The sequence below is a fragment of the Patagioenas fasciata genome, chromosome 8 (assembly GCF_037038585.1).
Source record: "Patagioenas fasciata isolate bPatFas1 chromosome 8, bPatFas1.hap1, whole genome shotgun sequence".
In the NCBI taxonomy this organism is placed as follows: domain Eukaryota; kingdom Metazoa; phylum Chordata; class Aves; order Columbiformes; family Columbidae; genus Patagioenas; species Patagioenas fasciata.
Window position 1 is genome coordinate 25,192,589 of NC_092527.1, and position 21,364 is coordinate 25,213,952.

Sequence of the window (21,364 nt, forward strand, 5' to 3'; positions counted from 1 at the left end):
GGCGGTATCCCGCTGGTGTTGGGCTGGTCTCAAATGCTGCTCAGAGGCTGGCATATTATAAGTGAGGTCTGTGGAGGATTCAGCTAAAGTAGGATACTTATGTGTGAAAGTGCAACTTCTACGCTTTCCCTTGTTGCGTGTCATAGGTCTCAGCTGTCATCTGGCTTCTTGTGTGTGGTGTCAAATGGAGTTTCAAAAATGCATTTGGGACAAAGAAATTTTTAACGTGTGTCTCCACCTGTCTGCATTGAAGATTTTATCTCTGTGGTCAGTGTAGCAGCTATGATGTATTTTTTGTCCTAGAGGGAAATTTCCTTTGCCACCTCCCCTCCTGGTGTATCTTGTGCCAAACTGGGCAATTTGTGCTGGACCCAAGAGGAAGGAGATGGTGGCTCAGTGTTGGGCTCCACCTGTGCACAGTAAAAGGGAAGGAGGAGCAAACAGGTGTGTTGTGCTGTTGCTACAGCTCTGAGAAGTGTTATGTGTATAGGCTACTAAGAAATAATTTTAAAAGCTTGCTGTTGAGAAGCTGAGAAAATAAAGCCAAATTTCTTAATACCTTCTTCCTCAGATTACCTTTCCTGTCTCTGATTGTACTGGGTACAGTGGGTCCAGGTGTTTTCTTGATAAACTTAACTGGTGTTACCATTACTTGTCTATTTCCCTTCCCTTCTCCTGCACAGTTCTGTTCCCAACAGATGCTCAGATGGGCAGATCACCTTACTGATCTCTCTGGCAACAACCGGAGGGTTTTATTTCAGATGTGTGAGCAAACTCAGTGCTCTGCAACATGATCAGTGGTGTCAACAGGGGAGGGCATGTGCAATTGGGATCTCACTTCTGAGAGCACCCTTCCTAGATTTGCTTTATTCAAATGCAAAACTGCTCTATCAGTAAAAAGACTATTGAAAAGTTTGCTGAAAAAAATGATGCTGCTTCTGCTGGAATGAACAAATCGGTTGCTTATCATGATAATGACAAAAATCACAGGTGCCCTCCCTATCAGAACTGTTGCAACAGAAGCTGTGAGAGCAGCTGGAGGGCAGGTTTAGGAGCACTTGCTCTGGCCAGCAGACAGTGTGTCTCATGTGACAGGTTTCTTGTCCCACTGATGATTTCTGCTGCTGGGGTAGGGGTATGGAAGAAGAGCACAAAGGAAGTGGCAGTGGCTGGTTCCTTAGTTACTCCCATGCACAGCAGATGCTGGTGGGGCTGTGCACAGGGTCAGTTCTTGTGTGGGCAAAAGGATTGTGATTTTCCAGGGCTTGATCCAGATGCAAAGCTCCCTTTCCAATTCACAGGGAGTTAGGAGAGGAGTCCTGTTTGTCAGCATCTGCCTGAACAGAGCTGCTGCTGAAAGCTGAGTGCCATCTACCATGGAGACAGAAGGGAGGACTGGTGTTTATGGTTAGCAGAAGTGTCTGTCCCAAAAACTGTGGAGGAACCATGATACGACATCAGCAAAGTCAGACTTACCATATTACTGTGACACCTTCAATTAAGGCACTGGGGCTCTGTGGTATCCTTGTGAGAGCAAAATTGAGTCGAAGAGAAGACTGTGAAGCATTAATGCCACTATAGCACTCTTGGCCGTTGCTGCTGAATAGTGAGAGGATCAGTGTGAACATCTAGTTTCGGGCACAGGGCAGAAAACAGTCATTTTCATGTTGTCCTCAACATCGCTCTGGACAGAAATGCTGTATTTGAGTTATTTTTCATAACTCTTCTCTATTTTTACTTACAGAATCCTTTCAAGTTGTGGTAAGAGGCAACGGCTTTTATCATGCCAGGAATATCGACCAGGTGCTCTGCAGCTTCAAGCTCAATGACAGCCTTACTATCAGTAAGTTTGCAGGCTGGTGGATTCCAGACCTCCTGTGGCTGTGTCACCTCATGGGACACAGTCCAGCTCTTATCCATGTCGAGGGGAATCCTTGTAGTGGATGTGGGGAGAGCTGGATAGGGATCTACACCTGGCAGAAGCTTGAAATTTGTCCTTATTAAATTTTGTGATCTGCGGGCATTGTGTTGTGAGTGCTTATATATGGGGCATGCTGCTGCACAATGAATTTCAATCATTGTAATGATGCACGTGGGTGATGTATATACAGTCAGTGAGAACTGGGTATCAGGTTTTAAGAGGGAGAAATAAAATTGCTCCCTATTCTCTTGTTCATCGCCAGTAAAAATAAATAATGCTATCTTGATGCACTGGTGGTGTCTTCAGACTCGTCATTCACCAGCTCAGGAGGCACCATGAAGCAAGGCCTTCATAGGCTTGCGCCATTCCTCTCAGATGCCAGTAGCTTGTCTCATCGCATCAAGCATGTAACATGGAAACTCCCTGTCATCGCTGTGCTAAACAGGGTCTTTTGTTTGCTGTCTCAGCAGCCAGGCAAAGGACTGAATGGCCAAAAAAAAATGAGTGTCCATTTTCTCAGCAGTCCTCTCTTATTTCTGAGAAGTTGTGTATGTCTGGCAGGGTGAAGCATGGCATGGGGATGGGAGTTGTGCTTCTTTTCTGTATATGCTACCCTTGTTGGCTGAGCACAGTAGAGGCTTTCATATCCTGTCGTGGTCAGACTGGTGCCTTCCCTAGCAGTGAATTCTCTTACAAGAAGGAGTACATGAATCACTCCTTCATTTCCTATCCTAGTTGCCTATGTAGAGACCGTACTAAGTAAACTCAGGTGGTCTCGCTCTCATTCCACTTACAGATGCTCTTTGCCAGAGATTTATTTCTTGTGGTTTACCAGGTAGACAGACTTTTTGCTTTTTCTTCCTTGTCCCTAACCCACTAGCACCTTGACTGGACTTCACACAGTGAGTGCTGAGCCAGGTCTGGAAGTATCCAGGAGTAAAGCTACCCTAATTCCCCATCTCCTCCGCATTATGTTTTTCCTTGGTTTAGATCTGCAACAGATGTGATGAGACACTGATATACACTGGCTGGTTTTTGCTCTCAGGCTGGCCTTAAAACATACCGCTGTGATTTCTATGGCCTCATCTCTGGCAAAACAGGGAAATGAGTTTTGTCTTTAGGTGCACTTGGAGTGGGTGAAGCACGAAGGAACAAATCTTGTATATGTTGTTGCTTGAGTTATTTTTTTTTCCTTAGGTAGAAAGAGTGATCAAGTCTCTTAAGTATAAATAAGGTAGTAGTTTTTACCTTATTCAACCCTTATTCAGATGAGTTGGACTCTTGTGGAGCAGTCTTTCTCTGGGCTAGCGGGGTAGCTGCTTTGCTGGCCATTAAGAGCTAAGCTGGGGTCACAACAGTGATTTGTCTGGTCTTCTGCTTCAGCTTATGCAGTTAGTGGAGTGGTGTTGCAGGATTACTGCTGGGCCTTTTCTCCTTTTGAAAGCAATATGACTAGCACTGCTGACTCTCGGAGCAGTGGAGTGCAAAGAGGTGAGAAAACTTCCATGGCCTTGCTTTTGATTCTGCCTGCACCACACCACCATAAACATGGTCTGTTTGTGGATGAGGCTTCCACAGAGGGGAGGCTGGAGACAGGAGAAGCATCAGCTAGTGCAGGACAGGTCCTCTTGGTAGCATCAGTCATGGACCCTCTCTGCATGTCTCTTGTATATGAACAACCATGGTTTGTTTGTTTGTTTTTCTCCAGTGTCTGTCCACTTCATCCCAACTTTATCCTTCCTTTTCCCTGAACTTTAACAGTGCAGCCTTGGCTTCTCCTCTATGTGTGTGTTTGGAAGTGGGAAGGGAAAAATTGAACCCTGTACTTTTGACCCCTTGAGTAGCTTGTCAGGGTATTCAGTGTGAGTAGAATTTGCATGCTCTTTTCAGATAGACAAGATGAATATTGCTCAAAGCTGGCTTCCAAATGCCTGACTGTTCCTGTTGGGAACAGAGATATGTTTCCATTTCTTAGCTGTAGTATCTCTAACTTGATAACATTGTATTGTCATCTGCAAGAATGGTCATCTAGTACTGCTTTTTATGATCAGTACAATTCGGGAATATTTGTACTTGCCCATATCCTGAATTTGTCTGTGGCTCTCCAGGGCTGGCCTGCTTGGGATGATTTTTTTTTATTATTTATTTTTTCATCCCTGACAGTTATATTAATTTCTTTTCAGATGAAAAGCCGACCTTTGTTCATGATACTTACTTACTCTGTCCTGCGCCAGTGATAGAAGATGCTGAACAGTAAGTACTGTTTTCCAGCATGTAACAAGAGAGAGGAGACTTCTGGATGAGGATGTCACTACTGAGCCAATGGCTCAGAATTTTGCCCAAAGTGCCAAGCTAATAAATTTGTGTTTGTGGCAGGATTACAGCATCCCCTTTGTGCCAAAACCTCTCCTAGTACGAACCAGCTCTAATCAATGCTGGGTATTCAGCACTGATTAACCAAAGGCCTTGTTGGACCATGGCCTCATATTGTAATCATAGAACAGTGATTTCTCTTCTGCTCCTATATCCTTTTTTTCAGACCAAAAGGCAATTGAATTCCAGGAAAACTTCTCATTTTGATTGAAAAGAGGTGCTTGATTTGAATTATTTTGGTGCTGTTGTAGATTTTCTTCCTGTGTTTTGCCCTGCTCTGTCTAGTATTGGTGTTTTTCAGCTGTTTTAATCCTGCAGACTCCTGGGAGACATGGCACAAGGCTCTACCGTCCCTCTGGGTGACGTTGTGGGTGCTTAAATACTGTATGTGGGTGAGGGAGAATGCCTCCTTCTCCTTCCTTATTCATGGGTGAGGGAAAGTTGTTTGGGGTTTGTCACCCCAAACCTTTTTTTTTTTTCCTTCTCCTCTTGTCAAACCCTTTCTCTGATATTGGAGAATGACTAGAGTCAAATTCTTCTTCAATTTTATTGTCATTTCAGTGTTTTTACCCTTGACCTTAGCGCAGGTATTCTCTATTTGCTTGGATATAAAAGAAAACAAGTTCTGGCTCTTTAAGCTGCAGAAGGGGTTTTTAAAAAAGTCTTAAAGTTTCTTGTGCTATCTAGGGTAGTATTGCAAATATTTGAGACTTTGTTATGACTTACAGTCCTAGTGCCTTTTGCCCCAGGTGGGATGGAGGTTTTTTTAATAAAAGAGCATATGCCCAAACTCAATTAAGCCAGCATAAAAAGTGTAGCTCCTGGGCAAGCAGTGAGCCAAATGCAGGTGAGCACCTGAAGCCATGAAAACGCCTTGACTCAGCAGGACATGCTATCCATGCGTGTTCACGAGCCAGTGGCTAAAACACAGACAGAATAAAGGTAACAATTGGTTTTAAAATGACACTAAAAATAAGTGTATCTGTTTTGTGCTTTAGGGTGGTTTTCCTACAAGTCAGCATGAACAATGGGCTAACGTTCATCTCCAGCTCTGTCAGCATCACCAGCACACAGTGTGTAAGTAATTGCAATGGGGCTTGACAGAGAAACCATGAGATTGTGGTAAGAGACAGTGGTTCTTCAGGCAAAGCCTCCCTGAGTGAACATGAGCTATATACAGCTTCTGCATTACAGTTACTGACTGGATCCCAGCAGTTCTTTGAAAAATAACCAGGGCTAGTTAAAATTAAATTTTTCTGGATGATGGATAGATCATGATAGATTCACTGCATAAAAAATTACAACAAAAGGCACCCTTCAATTCCTGTCTGAGGAAAGATTGATCCTCAGAGCTGGGACATGACTAGAAGGGAATCTGAGAAAAATCAGGAAATGAGCATCAGGAAGCAACACGCTGTTGAACTTTGAGATCCCTTATGGTGTTCGGGATGAAAGGTGCAGCTGCCAGGGCTTGGATCTGGAAGGCCCACAGCATGGAAGGTCCTCTACATTTACACTGTTATTTTTTTGTTGGAGCTTACAACATTTGTTCTTAGACCACAACAATTTGCCTTTACTAGTTCAGGATTTGCTAAGGTGTTTTTACAGTTTTAGTGATAGGGGCTAGTTGTGTTTCTCTTGGTGTCGTGGGGGATGACCAGAAAGAGAAATCAGCCTCAGATGCAGGGATGAGCTTCTTGACAAAAGGCTGCTACTCAGCCCAGCCCAGGGAGAATGTGTTGCTGCAGGACAGTGATGGCTGTGATATGAGCATCTCCTGGTCAAAAAAGCCAAGTGGAGTGTCAGAGACCAACAGCTAGAAGTAATCCTGTATCAAAATCTGATTTTGGAATCAAACAATCAAAATGAAGAATCTGACTATGAGATAAACAGTTGTCTTTCTTGCCTTGGAGTAAAAATAAGCAGTGCTCATAGCTGGTGCTAGCAAGTACAGTAGCTAGGGGTGTTGTCTTGTGCTTGTGGAGTAAACCATGTTAGCTAAAGTACCTGATAGCAAGCAATTTGTATTAAAGTAGAGCTTTATCATTATTAGCGTCAAAAGGACTTTCATAGCCTGTGCCAAATGCTGTCATTCTGGTTTGTAATCATTGTTGACCTTTTTGACAACTGCAGAACAGAAGGGCAGGAATGCAGATAAATGCAGTGACTGGAACTTGCAAATCTCATTTTCTGATGTTTTCAGCAATGAAGTTGGGAAATCTCATACAAGATTGCTGAAACAGCCTAGAGTACAGGGACTCAGAATTCAGCAGAGATGTATTTGCTGCTTAACCTGATTAATTTTATTTTTCCAAAACTTTCTCCCAAATTTTTCTATACCGAGGACTGATATTTTCACATTTTATTCAGCTCTTCTACCCCTAGTACAATAAAACTTTTTGAGTCTGCAGTGAAACACAAGTGTTAACTGATGCATTTAGTTACTCCTGTGTAACTTATTTCTGATGAAGACTGAAGTCTTAGCCCTAGCTGGTGTTCCCACAGCCCATAGGATGGGCAGAGGAAGCTTTCTTCTTGGTAGCCTTAGGATAAAGAGAGGAATCCAATCTCCAGTCCTCTTAATCTGACAGTTTTTGACCAGTCTCTTGCAGACTGAATGTGGAGGCAGGAAGCCTAATTCTCAGCTGATACGAAAAGTCTGTCCCTGGTTACATCTCATAAGCAGAGAAGTTGGCAGTTTAGTTTCTAACTTTGTCCTAATCTCCTGCATTTCACTCTTCTCATTTTAGAGACTCCCTCCATTTCCTTTCCTCTCCTGTTTCCTTTTGTGTGGGTGGCAGTCAGCTGGCCTGCTCAGCTGTCCTCCCCAGCTGGCCCTTCTGTCTTTTCTGTACAGTAAGTATCTTCTCTCTTCACTTTACTCCTAAAGCCTCAGTGTGATCCCTGTGCTTACTTCTGTTCAGCTGCACAGAGTCTGCTATTTCCTTTTCAAAGTCCAGCTTCACTATGATGCTTTGTATATTTAATCATTAAAAGAGGACTCTTTTTAGCTTCTTGCTGCCAGCAGGTCCTGAGCTGCTACTGGCAAATGTCTCTGCAATTTGTATGAGCACTTAGTAATGCCTGGGAACGAAGGCTACAAAACAAGGAGGTAATGTGTGGCTGGAGCAACAGTAGCAGTAGTATATGTGTCTGGGACTCATGTACTGCATTGATCCTGTGCTTGGATTTGGTTTTAAGGAGTGCAGTAATACCTCTTAAAGTTATACTTGACTTTTACTCATCCTTCTCAGCAAATTGACTTCACTGGGAATTCAGGCTTCTCAAATATCTGCTTTTCAGATGTGTTGGTGCTACATGGGGCTATAGGAGGGCCAGATAAAGGAGGCTGCAGCAGTGAACTGCACCTGAGTAGTGTGTCATCTAACAGGACTCCTTTGAGCAGGCAGTCTGGCACATGTTGCAGCACTCCACCTTGGCTTTCAGCTGCTCCCTGACCAAATGAATGGGGTGAGGTAAATAGTGTATCCCAAAGCAGGTCAGTCTGTGTCTGTAACAAGAAGCCACAGAGCAGTGGAGGGATGATGGTGCTGTGACACAGAGATATGGATTACTGGGCTACCTGCCTAAAAGCATGGAGTGAGAGCTGTGGTTGTGTTAGTCCCATCTTCAACATGTCAGTCTTGACAGCTCTAGGATTTGGCCTGAGAAGGAACTAGGTGCCACTTGGTATCTTACCCAGACTTCGCAAAGCTGATACTTTCTTTTCTACCCTCAACCCTTTCACTGTTTGAAGGGAAAACAAGCCCACTTGGAACAGTGAAGGCAACTCCTGTTGTAAGATGGGGGTAAGCATCAGTTTCTGGTGTCATGGGAATTCAGCAAGAAGTTTCATTTAATAAGGTGAATCCTCCATAAATTTTTGGAATTTGCTTTCTTTCTGTTTCTCTCTCCACCTGTACTCCTTTGAAAATCTCTTGCAGCTTCCTCTGTATCCAGGTCCCATTCCCTCAGCCTGATTCACAGACCTTTCTTGAAGCTCTTTTTACTTCTTCCTGATCCCAGGCTCTCCTCTAGTTTGCTGCCAAGTTTTGCCTTTTCTCTGACACCCCTGTTGCTGGTGAATTGAATCTCCTCTCAAACTCAGAAAATGTACCATTGAAGAGGTTTCTTTTCCCAATATAAAAGAAATGGCTGGAGCACCAGAGCTAATCTTAAACTAATCGCAGAGCTCTGTACAGTCCATCGAACAGCTTCTCCCAGCATGCCTCTGCCCATCTGAGATAAATGTTTAATTTCCAAAAAGCCATGTGCTCTATGTGTTCTGTAGGGCCAAACAGCATATGAATACCTACTTTCCTGTAGTCATCGGGGCAATACACAGAGTTAATACATCTTCTGAACACGCTGACATGAAATGCTCCAAGTGCAAAGAATCCATTAAGATTTACCGAGAAAATCAGAGCTGTGATTCTGTTTTGGTTGTCTGGCTGCTCCAAAAAGATAATTTCAAGTGTTAACATGTGAAAGTTCTCGGATTCTAGTAATTTTAAAGAAAATTTAACCTTCATTTTGGATGTAGACCCTCATCTATCCAGCCCCAGAGTCCTACTGTTCTCTGCAAAAAAAAATACATGGAATATAAGAATCAAAAATGCTTAAGATCCTGATGACAACATCTCATTAAAATTAGTGAAACCAGCTGTAGGAAGCATACCAAGAACCAGCAGAATTAAGGACTAGTTTGCATAATCACTCAGGCTGGACTTGTGTGTGCAGTTTGAGGCAATACAGGCGGGTTTGGGAGCTGATGAGGCTGAGTGGAAAAGTTGTGCTCTGTTCTGTGATGCTGACATGTGAACAGCTATACATAAGCTCTTCGATCCAATATTCTTTCTTTGAATATCAGCATTTGCATATTCTGCATCTCTAGTGATGAAAGGTTGCTCTGCACACCTGAGAGTTCTGTGGTCATGTAGTTTGCAATGTCCCTCTGACAGTATTTAGGGACCTGTCAGCACAGATTTGGCAATGGTTTGTATACAAGTTTAACACGCTTGAATCTAGCGGGCTATAAGCATAGCATAAATTTATACATAAATTGTACATATGTGCACCACAAACAGGACATGCTTCCCTGAATAACGATTTCAAATACTGATGTGACTCTAATGACAATAGCAACAGAGTACACAATCTGCCTGAGACCTCGTAGTGAGGGAAATCTGGCTTGTTTTGCTCAGTCTAAATGTATAACTTCAGGTCTCCTTCCTTGTTTCTGACATATGCAGATAACTCAGATATAATCATCTTGTTTACAGCTGACTGGGACCATCCTTTTTATCGCTCTCCTGATTCTCTTTCTGCTGCTGGCTCTGGCTCTTCTGTGGTGGTTCTGGCCCCTGTGCTGCACAGTGGTAAGTACAGGCTTTTGTTCTTTTGATTTGGTTTAATTCTTCTCTGAAAAAGCACAGAGTTTAAGTGTTGGAGAGCAAGATATGAAATTTGCTTCAGGAAAGTGTAATGGAACAAGTTTACTAATACGCGTGTAACTTGTCACAACCCTTTTCAGACACAAGAGTTAGGTTCCTTTTTTTTTTTAATTCAATTCAGAGGAGCTGCAGATTCTGAATGACGGTTTTTCGTATTGGTTTTTTTTCACTAGTTTGGCAATTATATGACATTTTTAAGGCAGAACTACCAGAATACAGAGCTGTATTGTGAGTTACTTAATAGGGTACTTCTTGACTAATCAGATAGTATAATGTGCTGGATTTAGCTTCTCATCTGCATTTATTTTATGCCTGCTGAAAAGCTGTGGGGCTAATGGGAGGATTGAATGTGGAGAATAAAGCAGGGCAACCCACCTGTGATATAAAAAAGAAAGCAGAGAGAACATAGCATCGAGATGGATGAACCCTAGCATTATCTCAGGCTTCTCCCATTATTTATATATTCCAGGTAATCAAGGAGCCACCACCACCACCACCTCCAGAGCCTGTAAGTATGCTATTTTTGAGCTCTTGCACTGTCTGCAGCCACTGTAGCGTATTGCCCTGCCCTGTAGTACACTGTAGAATACTGCCCAGGAACGTCATCCCTGTAGGTGTCTAAATGACACCTTGAAGGCTGTGAGAGGAAGTCTCTTGGGTCAGGAAAGTTATTTCTGCCTTCTAGCCTCTTCATATACATGCAGAAAGATTATTTCCATCCACAGAGAAAATAGTTACATAACTCAGTAGTACGCAGACCAAACACTTTCTATGGTATTTTGTTCCTTGTGCTGCACATCAAACAGGTATGTAAGCAAATCTTTGCTTCTCAATCTGTGCTGAAAGCTGTGCCTCCTTCAGTAAAGCTGCTGTCACTCTTAGCAGGACCTTAGCCCAGACTGGCAGTAAGGAAAAGAATCTGGCAGCGGGAAAAAAGGACAGTAAAGGTCACATTATCGGGAGACAAGAGCCTGCCCTGGCTGTGGTTCTGCTGCAGAGTGACCTTTGGAAGGACATTGAGCCTTTCTTCATTTAGGTTGTAAGCTGTTTGAGGCAGGGTTGTATTTAGTTCTTTTTGGGACTGTAACACACTGACTCTGACCTCAGCTTAGTTTCACTGTACTAATTTCATGGAAATAATAGTAATAAAGAGAAGTACCTCCAGAGAAAACTGATGCCTGCCTCTATTTCTTTCCTAGGCATAGACAGTTAAATGATGAAAAAATACTTGCCTAACCCACAAGAGAATCTTACAGTTTGCTGCTAACTTAATGTAACTTGGCATGAATATAAGGAGGCAACCACAGCTGCTGTTTTGAGGTTGCCAGAGGCCACTATTACTGTGTATGTGAGCCGGATGCTTGTCCTGGGCAGCAGCACTGTGATAACTTAACTTTGAGATACACACCAAAAATCATACTGGTTTTAGGGTGATTAGTGTTGTCATGAAGCATGCAATTACAGCCATGCTGTGTTTGAAAGAAGTTTCAGAGAGCACCACACCCCTGCAACAGAGTTCCCAGATGCTTTGTGATTACTCTGATCAGCAGAGACTTTAAATGTAAGCAAAGAGACTGTGAGCTGACATAAGCCTCCAGGAATGGTGCAGAATACAGATGTTATCCATCCCTTTACTTGGCCTTGTCTTTATCCAATATGGATTGTTGTTTCATTATACTTATCACTAGCCTCCCAAGGCATGATGACTTGCCCTTTAACAGATACAGTCTGGTATTTCTCGTATTAAACTGAATATAATTATCTAAAACTTGTTCTAAACTACAAGCATTAGATTTCCATTACTTTTCAAAATGTATGTGGTAGCTGTTGATGTTGCTTTGTTATGTGTTCCATGCAGGGGATATTTGGTATAAATCTTCTATCAGATGAAAAAGTATCAACCTTCACTATTAACTGTGTCCTGATGCTGTCAGGCTTACCAGCAAAAGGGTTGTTAGACATGAACACTTGAAATCTGTGTTACTTTGCCTGGAAGAGGCAGGATGTTTTATATAGGACTCAAATTCACAATGAAATCAAACACAAAGGAATTAAAACTGAGTACTGTTTTTGATGTGGCATGAAGCGGGATAAAACTTGTGTATTTGTTATGCTCTTAAAAACCAAGTAAACAAATAAAACAATGACAACAAAAAAATCAGTCGAAAACCCAACAAACCAGAACAGCAGAACCCAATGGCAAACCACAGTCACTTCCTTGTGTATTTATTTGCCTGACTTAGGATGAAAACAAAACAACAACAAAATACCTCAACCAAAAAAAAAAAAACCAAAACAAACAGACCCCACAAACAAACAACAACAATCCCCCCAGACAAACAAACAAAAAAAAGAACACCCACCCACACCCCCTACTAATCACTGGAAATGTCAGCTCAAGTCTTGCCTAGCCACACTAAATTATTTGTTGGAGGAACTGACTTACAAACCACAGCTGAGATCAGATGTCGCTGAATAACTGGTGGAAATACCTTTCTCCAAGGCATAACCTAAGAGTTAAATATAAACAGACAAAAACTAAGACATGGTTTTTAAAAGTTACTATTGGCTTTTGGACTTTCAATTCCTTTTACATTCCAAGAGAAACATGTAGGGCGATCTTGAGAAAATGTTACCTAGTAATCTGACAATGATTTGTGTCCTTTTCTAGTATTTGGTTTTCTCTTTCTTAATTTTTACTGAAACAAGAAGAAGTCCAAGCAGTGTTTCTATAAACATACGTGTACTCATGCAAATTAGCAGAGAGCACTGTGCCTGGCCAGTCTGAAAGCAGCACGCACATTTGCATGTCAGCATGAGGTGTATTTATTTGTCCTTAATAAAGAGTGTGAGGAATGAAGATGGTATTGTAGGAGGCTTGTTGTGCCCTTTCCCCAGTTATGTATGTACTTGGAGAGTCTCATGGTGTGACTTTCAGCTGCCTCAACTCAGTGTAATGGTAGGGAGGCTGGGAAATCTCAGTGACTTTTATCAGCTCAAGATGATCGAGCTGGAGATACGTTCCCAGGGTTGTCAAACCAGAAACATTTGCCAGCTTTTAGTTAAGCAAGAACAGAACAACAAACCTGAAGTAAAACCCTGATTCAGACTCTCTCACGTTCCAGAAAAATAATCTGCAGTCTTCATAAATGCAGGTCAAAAACTCTGGATCTGAGCTTCCTGAAAATCTGGAGATGCTCCAGTCTGAGTCTTGGTTCCAAACTGTACAGCTTGAGCCAGACTCTACAAAGAATCAAGCAGTGTAGAATAAATGGTTACAGCTGCCATGATAAAGAGGTCTGATGCACATGTTTGAAAACTCACAGTGGTAGGGTTTTTTTCCTTGTTAGGTGATGTTGAGTTCTAAAAGTGCAATTAATAAATTATTTCTTTGGGCTGACTGATCGCTACATTTTCTGCAGAGCATAGTGGTAAGCCAGTATAATGTACAAGTCATCTCCAATTTGCCTTTCCTCACAAGTTAGACATCATTTTGGAGCTCAATGCATATTTGACTAAATAAAAACTACCTAGAGAGAGGCATAGGCAATCCTCTTTGACTTCCCTAGTTAAAATTGCAGCTGTAGAGACAAGAGACTTATGTTTTTTTTGTCAGCAAATAAATATAACACATAAAGCCAAGGATTAGACCATGGGATGTTCACTTCTTTTTCCATAGTTTATGCTGTTTATGTGAGAACAGTAGTAATATCTCCCTGTCTTTCCCATAGGAATCAGATGATGAAGATGGATTGCCAAAGAAAAAGTGGCCAACCGTGGATGCATCTTATTATGGAGGTCGAGGTGTTGGTGGAATTAAGAGAATGGAGGTATTTGGCTTGTTCTTTAGTGTTGTAAAAATCAGCATATTTAAATTGTAACAATATGGTTTTATGTGATTTTTAGAAAACTATCTTGATGGACTAGAGACTGGGATTGAGTTAGGGTTTGTCTACCTGATTGCACCTGCTGTCCAAGTAACAGACATCAAGCTGCCATCATTTGCATGAATAATTACATGAATATAGCATTACGAGCTGGAGAAAACTTGCAGGTTAAGAAGTGGAATAAGCACTAAAAGAAGTTTTAATTTACTGGATCAAACCCTTCGGTGCAGTTTGGTCCCAGTTATCTTGTCTCAGGCAGAGTTACAGTGGTTTTGAGTATTTGAGGGTGCTATCTACACTGCACCTGGCTGGCTGGAAGCAGTTGGTTTGGGGAATTTAAATTGGTGATTTTTCTTTTGTTGTTTTTGTTTGGTTGGATTTTTTTTCACATTTATTTTTTTCCTTTTTCAGTTGAGCATTGACTCCTAATGCACAAAAACACATCTGTGTTCAAATTGGTCAACAATTCAAATCCTGGCCTGGAACATGTACACAAGCCAGTCTTGATGTGTAAAGTGAGGAGTTACTGTGAAAGAAATCTGCCTTGTGCTGTCCTGTGGCATATGTGTTCCAGGGAGCTATATGATCCAGTCCGTGATCAGCTGCTAATTTCTGTAAATAACCATGTTGGTGAGACCAGTTCAATATTCCTAACCATGAATAATATAAGGCAGGGAATTGTTACTCACCTTTGTCAGCTGAGGGCATAATGATGACTTTTAGGGATGTCATAGAGTAGAATCATAGAATCATTTCAGTTGGAAGAGACCCTCAGGATCGTCAAGTCCAGCCATTACCTAACTCTAGCACTGAACCATGTCCCTAAGAACCTCCTCTAAATGTCTTTTAAACACCTCCAGGGATGGTAACTCCACCACTGCCCTTGGCAGCCTGTTCCAATGACCGACAACCATTTTTGTGAAGAATTTTTTTTCTTGTTATCCAATCTAAACCTCCTCTGGTGCAACTCAAGGCCATTTCCTCTTGTCCTGTCACTTGCTGCTTGGGAGAAGAGACCAACACCCTCCATGCTACAACGTCCTTTCAGGTAGTTGTAGACAGCAATAAGGTCTCACCTCAGCCTTCTTTTCTTCAGGCTGAACAGCCCCAGTTCTCTCAACTGCTCCTCATCTGACTCATGCTCCAGGCCCCTCACCAGCTTCGTCGCCTCCTCTGCACTCTTTCTAGTACCTCAATGTCCTTCTTGTGATGAGGGGCCCAAAACTGAGCACAGGATTCAAAGTGGGTCCTCACCAGTGCCAAGTACAGTGGCACAATCACTTCTCTAGTCCTGCTGGCCACACTATTCCTTATACAAGCCAGGATGCTGTTGGCCTTTTTGGCCACCTGGAAACACTACTGGCTCATAGTCAGCTGGCTGTCAGTCAACACACCCAGATCCTTTTCTGCCAGGCAGCTTTCCAGCCATTCTTCCCCAAGCCTGTAGTGTTGTCTGGGGTTGTTGTGACCCAAACGCAGGACCCAGCACTTGACCTTGTTAAACCTTATACAATTGGCCTCGGCCCAATGAAACTCACACCAGAAACCACACTAGATCTAGCTGGTAGCTGAGGGAGATGGGCTAATGTAAGCCAGCTGAGGATCTGGACCAAACTAGGGCTAACAGAATGAAAGCAGTGGCTTCTCAGTAAGTCCCTGCAAGTCTGCAATTAAAATATTGTATCTTGATATCCTTCACCATTTTCCTTGGGAGGATTTTGTCCTTGATGCTGAGTAACCCTATGGATCATATATTGCCCTTGAAAGCATGATCACATTTCTGTTTGAGATGATTTAAACAACAAAATCAGAATTTCAGCTTGAAATAAGTAGTGTATTGTATGTGAAGATAAAGTTACTGACTTTCTCTTGTGGCTGTGCAAGGTCATCTTTGGAAGAACAGTTTTTAGTAGTAGCTGCACAAGTTTGAAGGCTGATTCTTTCAAACTGCCCATGTGTTTGTCTACTGACCCTTTTTTTTCACTTTTGAACTGAACAACAGGAGCTGCTTAGGGCTGGTTGTAAAGACTGCCTGCCTTCAGCTGGTGCTGCTTGCCTGCTTTTTGCATGAGGCAATGGGAAACGTATTACAGCTGTGTCCTAGCAGAGCTAGGCAGAGTACTTCAGATTGCACTGGGAAATGGGCTGATCTGCCCTGGATGCTCTGAATTCCCACAATACCATAGGTTGCTAGAGGTGAGAAGGCTAGTAGTTCAAGCTGCTTTTGAGTGAGACTGTTTGACTCTTAAATGTGTATCTCTGATTACAGCGGGAGTTTGTAAAATTTTCTTCACGTCTGGTGGCACTGGGTCATCTGATAGAAACTTGATTAATGTCTGTGAAAATCGCTTGTTGGTGGCGACTGCTGAAGTATCTCTACTTATAGTGTGCTTTCCTGACTTTAGGTGCGATGGGGAGACAAGGGGTCAACAGAGGAAGGAGCAAAACTGGAGAAGCCCAAAAATGCTATTATTAAGTTGCCAGAACAGGAGTACGAGCCATGGGAACCCAAGCCGAAGAAGCCCCATGTGAGAAAACCACCTTCCCAGAGGAAATGGTACACTCCGATCAAGGTAATGTGTCTGCACCTCAGTTTTACCAAGTCTCTTGTGTCATGCATGTTGCTACATCCCACTTTCTTAGTGCAGCTTTTCTTATGGTGGAGCTGAGAGAGCCTATTTAGGATAATGATCAGTAACCCTCAACTTTGCTCATTTATTGGAACGTGCATTTCACCTGGCACTGTGCTGCTGTAGTTTTTTGAGGAAAAGTGTAGGGTGTTGGAGAACATGAGCAGAGATATTTCCTCCCTCAGCTCACACGTTCTTTTCAGGTATTTTTGCACAACCTGGATCATAGCAGCAGATATCTCAACTCTTAGGGAGTGTGGAGGAAAGTGCTGGTTTGTGCTATCTCATAGCAGCACACAAGGAGAATCAGATAAACTGCACCATCCTTGCTTTGACTGTATTGTGGTTAAGACGTTGGGTTGGGATTCAGCTCTGTTCCCCTCTAGTTCAACCACAAGACATAGTCTTTGCTTTCTGGGCAAACCATTCTGTCTCTCCACACTTTCATTCCCTGTTTCTCCTGTGTCATTATAGTATCTGGTGTCTCACTGTCTTTTAATGTATATATCCTCACACAACCCTTGAGGCAGGGCAGAGGCTATTATCTCTGCCTACAGAGAAGGAAGCTGGAGGGCTAGTGCAGGCCAAGGGACTAGCACACCATGCTCATCCCAGAAACCTGTGTCCCAAACCAGTGCTTTTGTGGGATGAGGTCCCCCTTCCCCACCTGTATAACTCACCTGTAGTTTAACCTCATGCTGTTTTCCCTAAATTTCTTGGTTATGTCAAATATATATATATATATATATATTTTTTTTTTTTTTAATTGTTCCAGGGCAAACTTGATGCACTCTGGGCTTTGGTTCGACGAGGCTATGATCAAGTCTCTCTTATGAGACCACAACCAGGGGATAAGGTAAGGTATCACAACCACATTCACATGTCACTTCTCTGTTAACAGCAACAATGCTCTTCCCTCTCCAGCTAACCCATCCATTTTTTTCCTCCTTTTTTTTTTATTCTTTGCTTGTCTGTTTTCATGTTACCCCAAGGCTAAAAATTTGTCACAAGAACCAGAGATTTCAAAAGAAATGAAAATGTTTGCTGTGGCATCTACTTAAAAGTATTGCCCTAAAAGGTCAATACCAATGTCTCCACTGTGATCACTGTGGAAGAAGCTGGGCAGCCACAATAGCATGAAATGTTTTTCGCTTATATAAGTTCGTGGGCTTTTTTGTCTGGGGACATATGTTCAAATCAGAGGATAGGTTCCTTGTGGGTTTTGAGGGGCTGTTCCTTTCGAATATAATATGCAGTACTCATTCTACAACAGTAATTATCTTTCCTACCCAACTTCATAAAAATGCTTCTCAGATATCACAATAAAGTTAAGTGATTAATGAGAGAGATCATGAACTGCACAGGTGATGAAGGAACAAATTATAGCAAAGTTAATGGAGAATAAAGTTTCTGTAGAATTATGTCCAAATACACATTTCTTAGTCATATCCTATATGTAGGCAAAGAGTAAGTCCTGTCTTAATAGAGTGTATTTGCCATACGTAGGTGAGGAATAGATTTCTTCTGGAAGGAAACAGGGCATTTTTATGTGCCTTGCAGAGCCACAGAGATGTCTTAATGCTGCTCTTGGGCCACTTGCAATAGCTTAGTTCAGAGCTCTCACAATTTCCTCATGAGAGCCTGTCTCCATTATGGTTGTCTCCGTCTTGTTTTTATGGGGGACAGTTCCATAAGAACTGAGTGTTGCTGCTTTGGGCTGTAGCATCTTCAGGTCTGGCTTTCTGTGGTGCTGCTTTGAGACATGAGAACTAAGCAGACAACAGCATCTTTCTCCCTGCCGTAGCCCTTCTGGCCGGAGTCCATGCATTTCATCACCTTTGCTTGCAGTGGAAGGGATTATGGACTTAGAGCAGTAGGAGTAATAAAGTGCTTTTCTGGGGCAGGAGTGATACAGAGGCCCTTGTGCTGGGCTTGTTTGCCTGGATGATTTTCACACCTAATAACAGGCTTCAAAAGTAGCACTAATCTGCATCATCTAGGGCAAATAAGTTGCATTCCTCTGGCTTTTGGGAAAATACCACTACAGCATTTGTCTAGTTATTAACCAAACATGCAGTTAGAGTATTTGAAGTTTAGTCTCTTCCATTTTTCTTTTGGTGCATAAGAAAACTAAGAGAACAAACCCAGCTTCCTATACTACTTTGTAAAATGGTCTTAACTGTTTTGCTAAGCTGCATTTTCAAGGCAGCTGTGCTTGAGACACGTTATTTACTTTTTAAGCACGATCTAGGGCTTCTGAATAGGCTCTTTAGGCCCAGCTGTATTTTGATAGCACTAACATTGTATAATACAAATCTGTCCTCTGTCTTTCACTCCCTTGGTTGGTACGTTTCTATCAGTGCAGAGCACAACAGAGCCTCTGTTAGCCTGCACAGCCAAGAAACATGCAGGGGGCTGGCTCTGAACAGGGATCCTCAGTTCCTTGCCTTCCAACTCTGCTGCAGGGAGGAAGAGGGAGTCAAAAGAGGCAATGTAAACCATAGTGAGCTGAAGGAATCTTGTATCAGGGGGAACATTAGAAAAATCAAATGTACATCTGGGAAATAGGGTGGAAATAATTCTGTTGAGCCATATTCAGTGGAAGAATAGGATCATCTCTGTTCCCTGGCCTGCGGAATTAACTAGAGCTGGAGAATATTGAGAGAGAAACAAGAAAATGGCTAGAAATCCTTCTGCTATTAAAAAAAAGAAATCATCACAAGCCTGTATGTCATGGAGAAAGCTGGCACAGGAAAGAGCAAGGTTATTATTTATTGTTTGGTTGACTTTTCTAGTAGCAATTCTACACAGTGGAGAATTGGCTCCTTGTGAGTTAGGCTTTTTGGTAGAGGCGAAGTGAATAAATAACTGTATGTGTATGTACACATAAGTATATAGGAGTATACATACACATAAGTATACACGCATATATATACACATGCATGGAGTTACTTCATGGCTGAAGAATGGGGAGGTTAAGTCACTGCTATGAGTGAAGGGCAGCATGAGGAGCCTGAAGCTCTGGCTGTGCAGAGCTGAAGGTGCCCAGCAGCCCCAGGAACGAGCCCACAGCCCCAGTTGACCCCACCCCAGTGGGGACAAGGTGTTTCCTGCACAGGGGTGCTGACAGCAGTGGATGGATTTTGGTTTGCTCTTGGGTGCACCATGTTCTTCCAGACTGCACCATCCAGAGACCAGTGACTGTGTGGTGGTCTTGGAGAGAGGGTTGCTTTGCCTTGTGGGGCAGGGGAGAAGAATTCTTTGGGATTTTTATTTTGCCTTTTTTTGTTTGATTTTAACGTAATTTCATAGTCATCTTGGTTGTTCAGGAAAGCTTGGAGCTCAAAAGGCAAAAATAACACACGATTTAGTGGTGTTTTGGGGGTGACGTTAGGATTCATAACTCAGAAAATTCTTGTGTCTGAATTTCCTAAAATAGGTCAAATTATTTTCACATTTTCATGGATTACCAGAGACACAGGTTATTTCCCACTGGAACAAGATAACTCACTAAAGCTACATTTTCCGAATTTCTGTTTCACAGTTTACCTCCATTAAAAAAAAAAAAAGTTGTCATTTTCCATTTTTATTGCTGTACTTGGACATATTTTCACTTTTTGTAGCCATTGGCGGAAAGCATAGCAAGACGGTTTTTTTTCTGCATAATGAAAATATTAGTTATAGTAGTGAAATAACAATCACTGTACAGGGAGAAAAATATTTTTCACAAGGTTTTTTGGACAGGGGAAAGATGTCAAAGCATATTTTTTGGCATTAAAACACTTTGAAATCTCTGGAAAAGTGTAGTTTCTTTCATAATTTGTGAGTATTTCAGTTTGGGAGCTTTTCTCCCTCTAAAAGTCTGAAAAATACTTATAGAAAAAAATCTTTATTTGATAGTTTGCATGAAAAACAAAACATGTTAATGTTTTTGATTTCACTAATGTATCTGGTTTTGTCAGAGAAGCAAAAGTATGTTAGACGTTTTTTGAAGCTGTTCAGTATCTTCCCCATAACACAGCACTCTTCTCTTTGGCTCTGCAGAATGTACAGAGAAGGCAGTATTGCCACCCCAGGTTTTCAAAACATCACTTCTTCCCCACCCCCATCATGAAGGGAAGTTAAAAATGGCACTGTGTGTATTTTTTGAGTTTTCATGTGGTGTAGTCCATTGCAGAGTGTGTGTAAGAGCGTTGCAGTGGAAATTCAGGCTGAAGTGCGTCTGCAGCAATATAGGGCTGACTGCTACAAGGGACTCTGTGCTTTACTCTGGGTGACCAGGGCTTCCATCTGTCCATACTAATTTCTTCATCATGATCTTCTTGCCTTTCCCAAACCACCTGTGCTTTTCTCATCCTGTGATCTCCTTGTACTCCTGCCCTAGACATTCCTTTCTGTTTCTTTATTTGGTTTCTTTCTCTTCTTGCTGTCTCTCTCAGTCCTTTTTAGCTTACATCTCTCCTAGATCAGAGGGACTTCTGCCCTGCAGTCCTGCCCCCCGAGAGCAATGGGCTGGTGACCAGCCTCCTTCCCCTGCTGCTCTCATGCTGCAGGAATGGAGCTGCTGGTAGGAGCGTACCCCAGCTATGGTTTTGCTGCAGAGCTCCCCTGTCCTGGCTGGTGCTTTTCAGGGCATGGCAGGGTTTTCTCAAGAAAAGGATCCAAGGATGGATGACCTGGCAGTGTTAAACAGGATTGTTTTAATAGAACTGGTTGTTAAAATCACAGGCACTGTTCGGAACTGACTAAAGAAAATCAGCCAAGCACAAACTTTGATGGCTGTTCTCCTGGCAGCCATGCCCGCACTGCTTGGCTTGGCTCTGGAGGCAGCTCCTCCTCTTGGTCTTCATTCAAGATCATATCATGGGCCAGGCACTGAAACTGCTTGTTATTAGTTTGGCAGGTACCTCAGTAAAGGGTCACAGCTCACTCAACTTTTGCAGGTCACCCTGGCTGGAGTTTCTGTTGCATCAGGATGGGACAGCAGGGTATAATCACACACTTAGCTCTACCCCATCATTAGCAGACAGGCTGCTATTTGTGGGATGGCTTTTTGCTGAGCTCTCTGACAGCATCAGCAGAGATAAAAAAGGGCTAGCA

The 21,364-nt window shown here is 42.5% G+C and overlaps 1 protein-coding gene across 10 annotated transcripts in view; it reads left to right on the forward strand.

Annotated features, from left to right (window-relative positions):
* Window positions 1-21,364, forward strand: part of LOC136104207 (anthrax toxin receptor 1) — a 197,486-nt gene that overhangs the window by 22,793 nt on the left and 153,329 nt on the right. For 9 of the 10 annotated variants that reach the window (XR_011740305.1, XR_011740306.1, XM_071811977.1 and 6 more), the window contains exons 10-15: window positions 1,745-1,843; window positions 4,105-4,174; window positions 5,293-5,371; window positions 9,577-9,672; window positions 10,217-10,255; window positions 13,479-13,496. Coding sequence is in view for 8 of the 10 variants with exons in the window: in XM_071811977.1 (XP_071668078.1) it covers window positions 1,745-1,843; window positions 4,105-4,174; window positions 5,293-5,371; window positions 9,577-9,672; window positions 10,217-10,255; window positions 13,479-13,496 (401 nt within the window). In the remaining 2 variants the exon portion in view is untranslated. Of the gene's footprint in view, window positions 1-1,744; window positions 1,844-4,104; window positions 4,175-5,292; window positions 5,372-9,576; window positions 9,673-10,216; window positions 10,256-13,478; window positions 13,578-16,039; window positions 16,208-17,039; window positions 17,121-21,364 lie in introns of all 10 variants that reach the window. The other variant, XM_065843342.2, reaches the window with a different exon arrangement.